Raw genomic sequence first — 15013 nt, 5'->3', positions numbered from 1 at the left:
AGCTGGAGGCCGCCCCTCCCTCCATGGCCCACATATACCTGCATCTCCATGTCCCCAGCTCCTCCCCTCCCCCTGACCTCAGCTTCCCCACTCAGTAGTCCGCTGGTGCTCCTCTGAGCTGCCCCGAGCACACAAGGCCTGCTGGGAACTCCTCCAGCTGCTTGATGGCTTGGCCTCCTGGGATCTGAGAGATAAAGGGCCTTTAAAGGTGACTTGTTTAGAGTTAGCTGTGCTACTGCCCAGCAAATCAGGAAATCAAACAGCCACAAATGGTGACGAGGACAGCTCCCACGTGGATGAAGAAAGCATGGTTAGCTCTAGCACAGGCTGTTTTTGGGCTGTTTGGTCTTCCTTTCCTGTATCTTTCCCCTTCTCATACCCTGTCAGGACTCCTGGGAATCAGGAAGTTACACAGGCAGTGAGCGACTGCTCACACAGCGAGCGGCAGGCAGCGGCCATGACTGAGGCCTAATACCTGTCCCAGCCCTGCCCAGCTAGGCCTTGGCTCCCAAACACAGAGCTGCCTCCTGCCAGAATTCTGCAGGTGAGGCTCCAGACAGGTGCAGAGAGCTCTCCAGTAGCCCAGGGGCTGCATGGTTAGAAACATAACTGCAGGAGCAGGGCAAGCCTGCAGCTGGGCACCAGACAGGAGGGGGCCTGGAGAAGCAGCCTCTCCCACATTTACCTGGGTCTCAGATCCCAGAGAAGTGAAGTAGGGCATGAGAGAGGTCCTGCGAAGGCATTAGCCCTGGGCTTGGGGTGGAGGAGGGCACTAAAGAGGCTTCCAGGTTAACCAAAAGGGCCTGGGCGGGCCCACTCGGGTGAGGCCATGGGCATCACTGGTTTTCCTCTGACAGCTCACTCTAAAGGCCCCAACTATCTTTGATTTTGGAGCCAAGGAAGCCTCATGAACTTCAGAGGACTCCTTCCCAGCTCCTCTCTCCCCTTTCCACTCACATCTCCCAACCTGGGAAGGAGTCCTCACCAAGGACCACGGGGCTGGTCCTAGATCCCTGGGCATGGCCGCAACAGGACACAGACATCGGCACAATGAGCGTGTGCCTGAGCACGGCCCACACCTCTTCATCCCAACTGCTCCAGTTAGTTCCTTGAACAGGCCTGCCACCAAGGCCAGGCCAGGCAGTAAGCTCCTGAGTCTTTCAGGGAGAAGTGAGGCCCTGCTGTCTGCTCCCTGAGTGGCCTGAGTATACTGAGTCTTCCAACTCTAGTTGGCTTCCTTCCTTTTCTTCTTTCTTTCCTGACTCCTTTGGATGACTTGTAAGAGTCTTGAATTAACTGTCCTTGGTGTTCTTGGAAGGATCATGTGACAACACCCACCTGGCTGGCCCTGACCCACCCTTTGGCCTGGCCTCCTGATATGGGTCGCCTGTCCTATCCCAGTCTGCCCAGAAAGAAGCAGGATCTGGTGTTTGAGCCAATTCCAGATCATTTGTGGTGGCTGGGCATTGAGGGGTAAGACAAGCAAAGGGGATCAGGGCCCTGCCCTCCAGGAGCTCCTTTGACAGGTGTCGATGAGCAGAGGAAAGGATATGCCAGGAGGGGGTGGGAAGATGGGAAGATGGGCAGAAGGCAGGGTGAGGAAGCATCCCACAGGCTCTCTGGGGCTCCTCAGGGCAGACCCAATTTCCTCCCATTTCTCCCTTAAAGGTGCCTACCTGTGATCCCAATTCTCTTGCCTTCAAGACAAAGAGAAGGGCTCTGAGGACACTAGTTGCTCAGGTCCTAGGGTTCTGAAAACAGAGGGGTGCTCCCTCAGCCCCCACATGCCGCCTAGTGTGCGTGGGCAGCTGGCTTGCTCGCCGCTGGGGCTGGCTAAGGTCAAACCCTTTCCTCCCCTCTGGGGACCCTGGCTGCCACATTCAGCCTGGCTCTGAGATGGGCTCCCCTTTCCCCACTGTCCCACCTACCTGAATTTCTGGACCTGACTTCTGTCTTCGCTCTCGCTTGCTACCTACTTGACACTGCCTGCACTTGGCCTTGCTTGGGAAAAGGCTGTGGAGTTAAACCAAATTGCACTGAGACGTCCATAGGCAGGAGAAGCTGTTCCAGCCCCCCAGCTCTCCTATAAACCTCCAGGAAGAACAACTAGCTTCTTACTGTAGGCGGAGCGCTGTCTGTCATCATTCCCCTCTGGTAAAAGGCTTGGGTATTGGAAGATGAATGGCCTGAACTCTGCAGTGCCCCTCCCCTGGGGTGGCTGGTGACAGCTGGTTGAGGGGAAAGGGGAATGAGCCTGGAAAATTTGGCCCAGAGCTGAGAAACAGAGAACTCAGGAGGGGACTCACTGGGTGGTCCAGTAAGGAGCAGTCTGACCCTACTTGGCCATATAAGCTCTCTAAAGAAACGGGCCCAGACGCTTGCCTGCCTAGACCTATAAGTACAGAATCTGGCCATTCCCAGAGTGGAACCAGACTCAATGGCAGGTTGGGGACACAACCACAAGTCAGTGGTAAAAGCACAAAGTGGAGAGAGGTCAGGACTTACAAGTTTGGGAACTGGCACCCTCAAGTTGAGGGGTCTGCTATCCCTGTGGAATGGCCCCAGGGTCCAAATAAGGTCTTCTTCCCCTGGCTGGGAATGAGGGGGGACCCACACGACCACAGTCAGAGAGACCTCACAGAGGGTAAGAGGGACTTGGGGGGCAAGTAGAAAGTGAGGGCGGGGGCTGTGAAGATCAGCAGGAAAGCTGGGTCTAGCCGGGCGACAGCTCTCCACACCGGGGAGCTAAGGCCAGGGAAGGGCCCACAGGGTCTGCTGAGGAGGCACCTGGGGTCTGGCTAGAGAAGGCTGAGGAAGGACCTGCAGCCTGGGTCTCTGGAGGCAGGTAGCAGATAGCAGGCACATCAGCTCCAGGAGTCTGGGCCAGTGGCCTTGGCATCTCCTGGCCTCTCTGCCCCTTGGTTGCATCTGGGTCCTTAATGCTTCTTTTGAAAGGTTCCTACTTGTTCTTTGCCTGGTTCAGGGAAAGGGGCTGACTTGGAAGCTGGGCAGGGCCAGGGCAAGAGAGGAAGGAGCTGGGGCACAGGGAGCTCACCACTCTCTCCTTGTAGACGATGTACTTCAACCACTTGAAGTCCTGCCACTTGAAGCCAGCGAGGACAAAGAGAGAATCACGTTCATATTGCTCAGGCCGCTGCATGGCACCCTCAGGGTAGGTGATGCGCAGTGTAGTTTTGCTGCCCACGTCCTTCTCAAAGCCTTTCACTGGTGCTGAGTTCAGTCTGCAGAGAGTGGGCCCAATCAGAGACTGCCTTGGGCTCACTGCATGTGGTCTGTAGCCCTGTGTGTGGGGAGGCACCATGACCCCAGAATACCCCAGGTGCAGAGGATAGGGAGCCCAGGCCACCTGGTGCCACCTGGCTTTCCATTCCAAAGCCTTCCAACCCAGGGTTCTTCTTGAGGCTTCTACTGACCTCCAGCCCAGTGGGCCAGATGGACAGACAGTTCTCAGTGGGCTCAGGGACCAGGACATGAAGGTGCCTGAGGCACTGCTTTGAGGAGCTCACCTGACCACAATGTCATAGTCATCGATTCGTGACCCCAGAGACTTGTTGGCAAGGACACCTCCATTGCCCACGATGATGCAGCGGCGGCAGCTGAGGCTGAGGGGACAGACGCAGAGACCTCTGGAGAGCTGTCCACCAGGTCTCCTCTCCCCCTGCCCCTTTGGCCCCTGACCCCATGCCCTTGGCCAGGCACGGGCTGGGACAGAGGAGGCAGACCAGTGAGCTTCTGGCAGCATTTCTGAGAGGCCGGAACCACACTGCAGAGAGCTGGGCCACTCAGGGCTCTCAGATACCCCTGGTCCCTGACACTTCTCCAGGGAAACATGGGTGTGGAAGGGGCTTGGGCACTAGCTCTGGGGTGGTGAGGAAGGAGCTCTGGTAAGATGGCATTCTGGGTTAAAGACTCCCCAAGGGTTAGTGGGTTTGGGTCGCCTTCAGGGGAGAGGGAAAAGTGGGCTGAGCTTGAGGCCTACGCTAGAGAAGCAAGAACAGAGGAATGAGCCTGGAGGCTCCAAGACTCAAGGCTGGACTTATTTTTAACTCAGAAGCCCCCATGCACCCAGTAGCCACCTGAGAACCCTACTCATTTTGCTTCTCGCACCTCTGACCCTGGGGCTTCCCCCACCTAGGGTCTGTTGCCTTCAGAGCTGTCACTGCCTCCTGGATTTAAGCCCCTTCAGCTGCCCCAGCACCCAGCCACTCAGTCCCAGTGCTGAGCTGATTCCAGCCCAGGACGTTCAGTTCTTACCCTCGGATCTCTGCTGCCTGAAGACTGAGATGTCTTGCCAACTGCTTATAGCCCACGGGGGTGGCCAGTCCAGTGCGGTGGCCCCACCTCCCTGCTCACCCACCCCAGTGTGTACGCGTGTGTGGGTATGCTGGAGAATCTGCCCAGGTCCAGGGAAGGCCAGCTGGGCCTCAGCCCCTCCGCACACGCTGGGCAGCCGAGGGGCAGGATAATGGGCAGCGAGTGGCTCACCTGTCCAAGGCAGGGGTCAGGCGGTACTCTTTGGTGACGGACAAGATGGCTTTGATCAGATTATCTGTGGACAGAGGAGGGAGGCAACTGTTAGAGGGTCGCTTAAGGGTTCCCATGAGATGTTTGCCGATGAGCCGATTTGAAGGCACATGGTCCTGGGGCTAGGGTGGACGTGAAGGTTGGGGAGGGAGCTCCGGACACAAGGCTGGGCCACTGGCCTAACTTTCTCCCTGAGATAGGAGATGGAGGCAGGAGAAGAGGCGGCACACACATCTCTGCCTGGAGCCAGCCCCCGGCACCCGCGCACAGCTCCTTCCTCAGGCTTCCCTGGCCCTTCCTTGGCAGTCTCGGCTGGCTGTCAGAGGCTCTGCCATCAGGCCCTGGGACATGTGCCCCCAGGTGTGGGCCTTGCCTGGGAGCTGGGGCATCTCAGTGTCCCCCAGAATGGCAGTGCTGGTCAGAGGCAGAGATCACGTGCTCACTTCTGTGCCCCCACCAAGCAGACACCAGGAAGCAAACAAGGAGCCAACCAGTGGTGAAGAGCTGGAGTGCTCCCAGCCAGCTCCCCGGGTCAGGCCACTCCGCCTCATTTTCTGATACCATCTTCCCCTCCCTTCCTCCCTCTAACACTGCTGACCTCTAATCCTGTTCTTGCCAGGCTGTCTCTACCTCCTTACCTCTTCAAGCCCTGTGGCCTGGCATCTGCCCACCTGCACTCCGCTCAGGCTACCCCTCAGCAAGGGCCCTGTGACCTCTGTGCTCTCAGATCCTGTGACCATATTCAGACCTCATTCTTCTTGACCTCTCTCTGGTTTTGGCAGTGATGACTGCTCTCCTTTCAAACTCTGGTATAATGAGAGCATTATAATATAACAGATAATGATATCAGCCTTGGACTCAAATCCTGGCTCTGCTGCTTATGAGCTCTGTGACCTCCGATAAATTGCTTACGTTCTTTGAGCTTTAGTTTCCTCATCTTCCAAATGAAGATGGTAATTCCTGCTGTGCAGAATTGTTAGGAAGGTAAAAAGGTAATGTACGTAAAGACCTAAAGATAAGTAAGTCGGTACAATCACAGTGAAAAGTATCTTAATATCAAGTAAAGATGTAGCTGTGGGCTTCCCTGGTGGCGCAGTGGTTGGGAGTCTGCCTGCCAATGCAGGGGACGCGGGTTCGAGCCCTGGTCTGGGAGGATCCCACATGCCGCGGAGCTACTGGGCCCGTGAGCCACAGCTACTGAGCCTGCGCATCTGGAGCCTGTGCTCCGCAACAAGAGAGGCCACGATAGTGAGAGGCCCGCGCATCGTGATGAAGAGTGGCCCCCGCTTGCCACAACTAGAGAAAGCTCACGCACGGAGACGAAGACCCAACACAGCCAAAAGAATAAATAAATAAATAAAGTGTAAAAAAAAAAAAAAGATGTAGCTGTGCATAGACTAACATCTTGCAACTCTACTCCTAGGTGGAGAGCATCAGAAAACTCACACATTTGTTTAAGGAGACTTGTACAAGAATGTTCATTGCAGAACTGTTGGTAATAGCGAAATGTTGGAGGCAACCTAAAAGTCCACTGTAGGAAAATAGATTAAATGTGGTACATGGAATACTACACAGCAGTTGCAAAATCAATGACCTAGAGTTATGTGTACCAGTACAGACACACCTGAAAAGCGTAAGCAAAAAAATCAATTTGAAAAATACACACACACAAGTACGATATACAATACTGTTTGTAAAGTTCAAAAACATGCAAAAACCATGCCATATTTTAAGCAGATATATAAATATGCTGTAGAAATATATAAACAGGCATGGAATGACAACCAGGATACTGGTCTCCTGGAGAAGGCGGGGAACGGAGGGGGAAGGGCTACACAGAGCTTGAGTCGTATCTCAAGTTTTATTTCTGAAGCTGGGTACAAGAGTACGTGGGTGCTCATTATATGAGTTTTTATGCTTTTTTTATATGCCTGAAATACTTCATGTAAAGAAAGGATGCCTCTGAAATTAAACACAGCAACCTCATAATTCTTTTAAAAGATGGACTGGACGACACTGTCAGATGCAGCCAAGATGTCAAGTTAAGGACTGAAAAGTATCCTTTGGATCTCCTGGGGGCACTGAGCAGTTTCACTGAAGTGGTGAGGGGAGAAGATATTCTTCAAGAGTAAATGGTGAGTAAGAGGAGACAGGTGGCACGGGCAATCTTTCTAGAAGTCGAATGAGAAAGGGTAAGGAAACAAACCTTTAAGGAAATGTTCTGTACTAAGTGCCTTCAGATACACTTTATGGTGGGCCTCGGGGAAGGTCACAGGTCCCTTCCTTTTCCCACCTCCAATTTCACCTCTAAGGAAAAGCATATTGCTGCTAACTGGCCAAGGCCAAGGATATGGATTGGGTTTTTGTTTTCTAGGAGGGGAACCTTTAGCAGAATGGTCATAAACTATGGGGTGCTTTTTCTTGCTGGATGATGGGCTCTGTATCAGCCTTTCCTGCCCTTCATAGCTTAGCAGGATCAGAATATTGAGTAAGGATTTAGGAGAAAAGTTAGGCTGCTTGGCTACCTGCACCCATGAAAAAGGAGTTCTTCATGTGGTTCAACCCAACCCATGAGATTTGTCCTTGGAGGTTGAAGGTCAAAGCTCCAGTTCAAGAGTATCCTTTTGCTGGCCACTGTCTTCTTTTCAGGGAGGGGTGGGCCGGCTACGTAGAGGGTTCAGGCGTTCTTGAGTCTGCTGGCCAAATGATATCACCCCTTTAACAGTTATCTTATTTAATTCTGACCACAACCTAATACAGTGGTATTATTCTCTCCATTTAACTGATGAAGAAACTAAAGCAAAACATGTTAGTAACTTGTCCACGGTCACAGCTAATAAAGAGGTAGTACTGGGACCGGATCCTTCTATGTCTGACGCTAAAGCTGAAACCCTACCATGCCATGAAATAGGGCAGGAACTTGACATGGAAAGAGAACTGTTAAACTCTCAGGGATGGGAAAGTCTTATGTCAGGAACTGCATGGGTGAGGTCCTTGAGGCAATAGAAGGGGACAGTTCTGAGAGTATAGGGGGAAAGGTTAGCCTTGGACAGGATAAAAAAGGACTGGAGGGGAGGCTAGGTTAAGGTGAAAAACATCAGGAGGGGATGATGGAGGGCCCTGGGGGCAGTCGTCCGGATGGCCTCTATTTTCTCTGGGATTTCCCCCCTCATATCTAGTCCTCTAGCACTGCTGTCTCTGGCACCCCTTTTGTGTGATCTCACAGCACAGTGTTCTTCCCTCATCAGAGTCCTTACTGCACTCCAAGTACCTGTGTCTGCATTAGACCGGAGCTTTCTGAGGAGAGGAACCACATCTGTCTACTCCACTGTTGTGTACCTAGCCCCTGGCAAAGTGGTGGTTTCTGAGTAAACATTCCACTAAAGAAGTAAGAAAAAAGGAAGGTCAGGAAAGAGGGAGAGAAGGTAGGGCATTGTTGAGAGGGGTGGATTCCCAGCAGGGAGACTTCTGAGGGTACAGCCCTGTCCTGACACTAGGGAGACAGCTTGGGGGATGAGATGTTAATGTAAAGTGGGGCAGGGTTCCCAACATACCTTGACCTTTGATCCCAAAAGGCGGCACAAATTCCCGGATCCTAGCCCACTTGCGGAAGGAGTCATCCAGGAACATGGGTGCTGGCTTGGAGAACCTGGAATACAACAGGGCTGTTGAGAGTCCCAAAGTGCACTAGGCTGCAGTGCTAAATGGCTTTCTGTCCATCTGCCTTGGCTGTGGATCCGCCAGAAGCCATCCTCCATGTTCCAGCATCTCCTCCCCACTCCAGCCTGCACATTGGGTAGCTGCTGTGCGGGGTCTGACAGGTCCTGTTCAGTGGAGCCTGAGTGTGGAGGAGCAGGCCTGGCCAGTCCTTATATGGCCAGCTGTAGGAGTGGAGAGGCAAGATGCACTCAGCAGGATCAGCACCTCAGAGCGGGAAGCTCTCTGGCAGGTTATCCACATGTGCATCCATCAAACAGTCACTGCTGCCCACGCTGTTCCTGCAATCTGGGAACACGGAGATGAGACACTGTCCAGTGAGCAGAAAAATACCCCAAAATACAGCCCGTGCAGAGAGACAGAATTTGGGAGAGAATGCTGGGAGGTGGACCACCCAGGGTGAGGAGGAAGGAGAATTCACGGTGGGAGGGCAAAGCAGGTGAACAGCCATAGGAGTTAGAGGTTTGACAGAAGAAAAAAAATCACAGTATCCTGCAGCTGGGAGGCAGGGCTGAGGGGAGGCTTCAGACAAGCAGAAGTCTGAGCACTTTTGCTGGCAGAGAGGAGGACCGAGGGAACACCAAGCTCCACAGGAGGTGGCGGAGGGACAAGGAGTTTACGGGGAGGGGGAGTTTTGGTCTGGAGGAAAGATGGGAGGGAAAAGGGGGAGAGAAGGAGTCATGCGGCAATGCCAAGTTGTGGAGAGAAAAGGCAAGCCTTGCTCTTCTTGGGAAACCGAGGAATGGGCAGGGCAGGGGGGAGGCTGGGGGTGGGGGATGGCATCAGAGGGATGCAGAAGGAAGTGAGGGCAGAGTGAGAAGGGACAGGAGGAACCAAGCTCTTCAGAGATGCTTGGACAGCACGACTTCACTTGGAACCTAGCACCCTGATTTTGAGACCTTTCAGGGAACCTAGCAGCCCGGGAGATGGCCAGCACCTGGTCACCTCCTGTGTGTTGACCTTGTTGCGGGGTGTGCTTAGGGCCTTCCTGGCTGAGAACGAAGGTGTGGAGGCCTAGGCCTCTGTGGCTGACTCTTGTTTCTAACAGCCTGAATCAGCCCACTGAAAAACTGAAGACTGGAGAAGGGGGCCTCCCAGCCCAGAAGCTAGAACTCACCGCCCCCCAATGAACTCTAACCTCAGCATCCATTTCTCATTCCCATCATCACTAACACCATTACAATCACCAGACCAGGGGGAATAACAGCAGTAATCACTTGGAGGTCTATCATTACTAGAGATTTTGAAGTGAACTTGAAAGAGGCAGAAAACTTTCAACGCTGCTCCCTCCCCATCCCTTGCTGCTAGGAAGAAACTGTCAACACATGATAGCGTGGGAGGGCTATTCCTGCACAGCGGCTTTCTTCTGGGCTTCTGAGTTAGCACACTTCTCCTCTGTGTAGAAGGGTCACTCGTGTTTCTCATACCCAGTACACACAATCTAAGTGAATTAATACATTTGATGTTTTACCAGAGGCCCCGAGGATTCTGACCAGAGTCCACAAGGTCCCTGGATAAACCTGGGGCAAGAACCTCTCCTGTGTCAGGACTGAGCTTATGAAAGTTTTGCAGTTTCTCAGTCAGGCATGGACATGATTTTATCTGCCTCCCAATACGTACTGCATGTCATATGCTAGCAAAATCTCCTAAGATCTAGCCAAATGGTCTCAACACATTTTTTCCTTGTCTTCTCTCTTCCCCCATCTTTTCAGCTGATGAGAAAGTTCATTATATTAATTTTTACTTAAATCACCCCCCCCCCCTTATTGGGCTTCCCTGGTGGCACAGTGGTTAAGAATCCGCCTGCCAATGCAGGGGACACGGGTTCAAGCCCTGGTCCAGGAAGATCCCACAGGCCGCTGAGCAACTAAGCCCGTGCGCCACAACTACTGAGCCTGCGCTCTAGAGCCCGCAAGCCACAACTACTGAGCCCATGTGCCACAACTACGGAAGCCTGCATGCCTAAAGCCCGTGCTCTGCAACAAGAGAAGCCATCGCAATGAGAAGCCCGCGCACCGCAAGGAAGAGTAGTCCCCCCTCGCCACAACTAGAGAAAGCCCATGCGCAGCTACAAAGACCCAACGCAGCCAAAAATAAATAAATAAAATAAATAAAATTTTTTAAAACCCCTCATTTTTGGTGCTTATAAAGTGTTAATTTTGGAAAAAAATACAGATAGGCGCGCACACACACACACACTTGTGTGTACAAGTAAAAAATACTCATAATCCTACAACACAGAGACAATTAACCTTTGGTATATATCCGTACTGACTTTCCTTTTCCCATATTATTTTTTAGATTGCTCTGTAGACTACTTTTTTCACTTTATAATATTATGAAAATATTGCTATGCAAACGGACAGAACAAAAACCATAAGCGGCTGGTAACCCGATTAAAAATGACTTCCCAAAATCAAATGTACAAGGATACACAAATGAAAAAATACGCTGAAACCATTTGATTTTATATTTATATCTCTTTTCTCATAAGCTGATATCCTTGTTTATAGTGATAGTAACATAATTAATTATTTGCTTTATCCTAATATATCCAAATATAGATACATATATAAAATATGTAGAATAGTTTCAGAATAAAAACACCAGTATTATTACTAATACTACCATTACTAAAAATGATTTAGGGAATACCCCACTAGAGAAATACAGATAAATTACTTTGCTTTTGCAGAATTATTTTGGAATAATCCTGCTGAGTTTACTTCATCAGCAATACATAGTTAAGTTCATTTGTTTCATTTTGCTTTTGCTTCTAGAGTTTGCTTACCCCTCATATTAATTTAACTTTGTTTTATGATGATATAAAACTATAGAATTCCAAAATTAAATTCACAAAGCAAGATATATTCAGAGAAGTCAAACTTTCATTTCTGTGTCCGACTCCTGTTACTTCTATTCCCATATAGTATTCATTTTTATTAGTTTTTATTTTTTCCTTTTTTTTTTTTTTTTGGTATAAGCAAATACATAATGTGTGTATGTGAATTCCTATTCCCTTCTTTTTCTTCTTCTTCTTTTTTTTTTTAAATTGGGGTATAGTTGCTTTACAATGTTGTGTTACTTTTTGCTGTATAACGAAGTGAATCATCTGTATGTATACATATATCCCCTCCCTCTTGGACTTCCCTCTCACCCTCTACCTCCCATCCCACCTATCTAGGTCACCACAGAGCACTGAGCTGAGCTCCCTGTGCTATATAGCAGGTTCCCACTAGCTATCTGTTTTACACATGGCAGTGCACATATGTCAATCCCAATCTCCCAATTTATCCCACACCCCACAGCCCGTGTCCACATGTCTGCGTCTCTATTCCTGCCCTGTAGATAGGTTCATCTGTACCATTTTTCTAGATTCCCCAAATATGCGTCAATATACAGTATTTGTTTTTCTTTCTCTGACTTACTTCACTCTGTATGACAGACTCTAGGTCCATCCACATCTCTACAAATGACCCAATGTTGTTCCTTTTTTATGGCTGAGTAATATTCCATTGTATATATGTACCACATCTTCTTTATCCATACATCTATATTCAATAAAAAGGTAACATATACAGTTTTACCTTTTGATTTTTTTCACTATACAATATATCCTGGTAATTACTGCATAGCAGTAGAGGTATATACTTGATTATACTCCATTATGGTTATGTACATATATCATTCAATCAGTCCCCTGGGTGGTTTCCAGTCTGTTGTAGAGTAGGTACCACTAACAGTGGTTACAGTGAATAACTTCATGCATATATCTTTTCTATTTGCCAATGTATCTTTGGAATAGATTCCTAGAAGTGGGTTTACTGATCAAAGGGAAAATGCATATATATAATTTTGCTCCATATTGCCAAACTCCCCTCCACCAGGATCACACCATTTCACATTACCCACCAGCAACAAATGACAGTGTCGTTTTCACCACAGCCTCACCAATAGAGTATACTGTCAAACATTTCAATTTTGCCAGTCTGACAGGAGAGGAACAGTATCTCAGTGTGGTTTTAATTTGCATTTCTTTTACTATGTGTGGAATTGAACACTGTCTTATATATGGAAGGGCCATTTGTGAGTTTTTCTATGAATTTTGTTTATATCTCTTGCCCATTTTTCCAAAAGGTTATGGGTTTTTTTCTTCTTTTTCCCCCTAGCTTTATTATGATATAATTGACTATAATTGATATATAACACTGTATAAGTTTAAGGTGTACAACATGTTTTCATACACATATGTGACAATACGATTACTACTATAGCATTAGCTAACAATCTTCTCTTTTTTTTTTTAAGCTCTTTATATATTAAATATATAAACCCTCTGAGATACAGTTACAAATATATCTCTATTGAGGTATAAGTTGAGTTTATTTATTTACTTGGCTTGTGGTGTTTTCCTTTCTTGCTTTCTTTTTCCCCCTTTTTTACAACAGATTTTTTAAAAAAGTGTAGTCAAAGGGCCCTGGCAGTCAAGTGGTTAGGACTTGACGCTTTCACTGCCGAGGGTCCAGGTTTGATCTCTGGTCGGGGAACTAAGATCCAGCAAGCCGTGCAGCGTGGCCAAAAAAAAAAAAAAAGTCGGGACTTCCCTGGTGGCGCAGTGGTTAAGAATCTGCCTACCAATGCAAGGGACACAGGTTCGCGCCCTGGTCCGGGAAGAACCCACATGCCGTGGAGCAACTAAGCCCGCGAGCCACAATTGCTGAAGCCCATGCGCCTAGAGACCTGCTCTGCAACAAGAGAAGCCACTGCAATGAGAAGCCTGCATACCACAACGAAGAGTAGCCCCCGCTCGCCAAAACTAGAGAAAGCCAGTGCGTAGCAATGAAGACCCAACACAGGCAAAAATAAATAAATTTTTTTTTAAAAAAGTGTCGTCAAATTTATCAATCTTTTCCCTTATTGATTCTGGGTTTTGAGTTTTAGTTTAAAAAGTTTTCTTCATTCCCAGGCTATAGCTCTTTCCTGGTTAGAATCCCATCCACCTCTTTAGTCTCTCTCTTGCCAGGATGCTATACCCTCTTGTTCCATTGTGTTTTTGTCCCATCCATAAGGCAAAACCCAATCAGAGATTAATCGAATCCTACACTCTTGCACTTTATATACTCAAAGTGCTGCTAGAAAAAACACACACACACAGACTGGTACCACTACAAACTCATGGACTGAGCCTTAGTTGGATCCTCACCTTTGCTCAGTAGCTATTCCAAACCTTCTCCACTCTCCATAAACTCTCTATCCTTTTCCAACTTTATCTAAGCAGATATCTCTTCTTTTTTCTCACTTCACAGACAAAACCAAGCCAATCAGGTAGGAACTCCTTCAGCTTCTTCCTTCCTTCCCCCACCCTAGACCCATCAAAGCTGATCTCTCCATCACACTATGCAGCCCACTCCTGTTTGTTTCCCCCTAAGCATACAGCAAGCTCAGGTCTCTCCTACATGAAAACAAACAAACAAACTCAATACACTTTCCTGACCATGTACCCAGGCTACCAGTCTCTCTCTTTATCCTTTCATGGCAAAACCTCCATAAAGAGCAGTGGATATTCTGTCTCAACTTCCTCATTTCCTATTCACTCCTTGATCTACTGCAATCTGGATTTTATTCCTGAGACTAGTTGTGTCCTACAAACTATGCACTATTTGTAGCTCCCTGAACGTGCCAGTCTTCATGCATTTACACATGCAGTCTCCGCCTGAAACGTACCCCCTCTCACCCTTCCCTGTATTCCCCAATCCCTTCCCTCTCTATTTGCCTGGAAAATCCCTTCTCATTCCTTAAGTTCAGATGCTGCTTCCTCTGGACAGCCTTCCCCCAGGAGGTGGCTCAGTGCCTGCAGAGGCCTTGGAAGCTGAGCGGGGGGGTGCCATAAACAACAGGAAATGGGGTGTGGTGATGGTAGAGGTGGTGTATGTGTGCGTCTCTGTGTTAATTCTGCAGGCGGTCTGGGCAGAGCCCCATGCTACACCTGGAAGAGAATTCAGGGGCTTCTGTCCAGAGACCAGTGTGCCAGTTTGGGGGCCCAGCCAGGGTGGAGGTGGCCCTTGAGGTGCAGAATAACTGGCCAGACTAGCAGGGGTGTGCGACGCCTGATCTGCTTGCCCTGGCCAAGGGGGTAGCGGGGGCAGGGTGGGGCAGGCTCCAGCAGACAGGCCCCAGCCCGCCAGCTCTGCCAGCTCTGCCGATAGCCCCAGCACACAAAGCAGCCTTGGGATCAGGTTTCAGGAGGGTGTGTGTGAGTGTGTGAGAAGGAACAGGGGAAGGAGGAGGCAGAAGTTGCACGGGGACCTGTGCGTCTTTTCTTCTTGGATCCTAGAGCATAGCAATGTGGAGAGTTGAGGCTCTAGGAGGGTACATGCTAAGGGTGGGTCTGACCCCTGTGCCTCTCATAACAAGGCTGGACCCCAGGACCCATGAGGCTGCCCTGCCCACAGGCCTATAAACTGAGAGAGGACGATGACTCGGCACGATGGTCAGTCTGCCAGCCAGGATGGGCAACCCAGGACCCCCAAAAGGGATTTCTTAGTTTCCAGCAGGAAAGCTAACTGAGTCTTACTAACTGGGAGGGGAGTAGTTCTTTGTGGGTACCAGCAGACCCAGAGTAGGATCTTTCTCTTAGTACCCACCATCCCAACTGAAAAAGGTGCCTCCAGATGTGGGTTTGCTGGGTTAGGGCAACACACAGTTTCAGCTCTCCATCTGTGCCTGTTTGGTTGTGTGGCCAGCCTTCTGG

General features: G+C 49.6%; 1 protein-coding gene across 6 annotated transcripts in view; it reads right to left on the bottom strand.

Annotated features, from left to right (window-relative positions):
- Positions 1 to 15013, bottom strand: part of ST3GAL3 (ST3 beta-galactoside alpha-2,3-sialyltransferase 3) — a 232414-nt gene that overhangs the window by 19899 nt on the left and 197502 nt on the right. For 4 of the 6 annotated variants that reach the window (XM_059920827.1, XM_059920847.1, XM_059920838.1 and 1 more), the window contains 4 exons: positions 8100 to 8194; positions 4507 to 4570; positions 3528 to 3623; positions 3056 to 3242 (listed from right to left, as the gene is read on the bottom strand). In XM_059920827.1, coding sequence (XP_059776810.1) covers positions 3056 to 3242; positions 3528 to 3623; positions 4507 to 4570; positions 8100 to 8194 — 442 coding nt within the window. Of the gene's footprint in view, positions 1 to 1693; positions 1752 to 1928; positions 2014 to 3055; positions 3243 to 3527; positions 3624 to 4506; positions 4571 to 8099; positions 8195 to 15013 lie in introns of those variants that run through there. The other 2 variants (XM_059920857.1, XM_059920865.1) reach the window with 2 other exon arrangements.

The sequence above is a fragment of the Balaenoptera ricei genome, chromosome 1, assembly GCF_028023285.1.
Source record: "Balaenoptera ricei isolate mBalRic1 chromosome 1, mBalRic1.hap2, whole genome shotgun sequence".
Classification (NCBI taxonomy): domain Eukaryota; kingdom Metazoa; phylum Chordata; class Mammalia; order Artiodactyla; family Balaenopteridae; genus Balaenoptera; species Balaenoptera ricei.
This window is presented reverse-complemented; position numbering and strand designations above follow the sequence as displayed.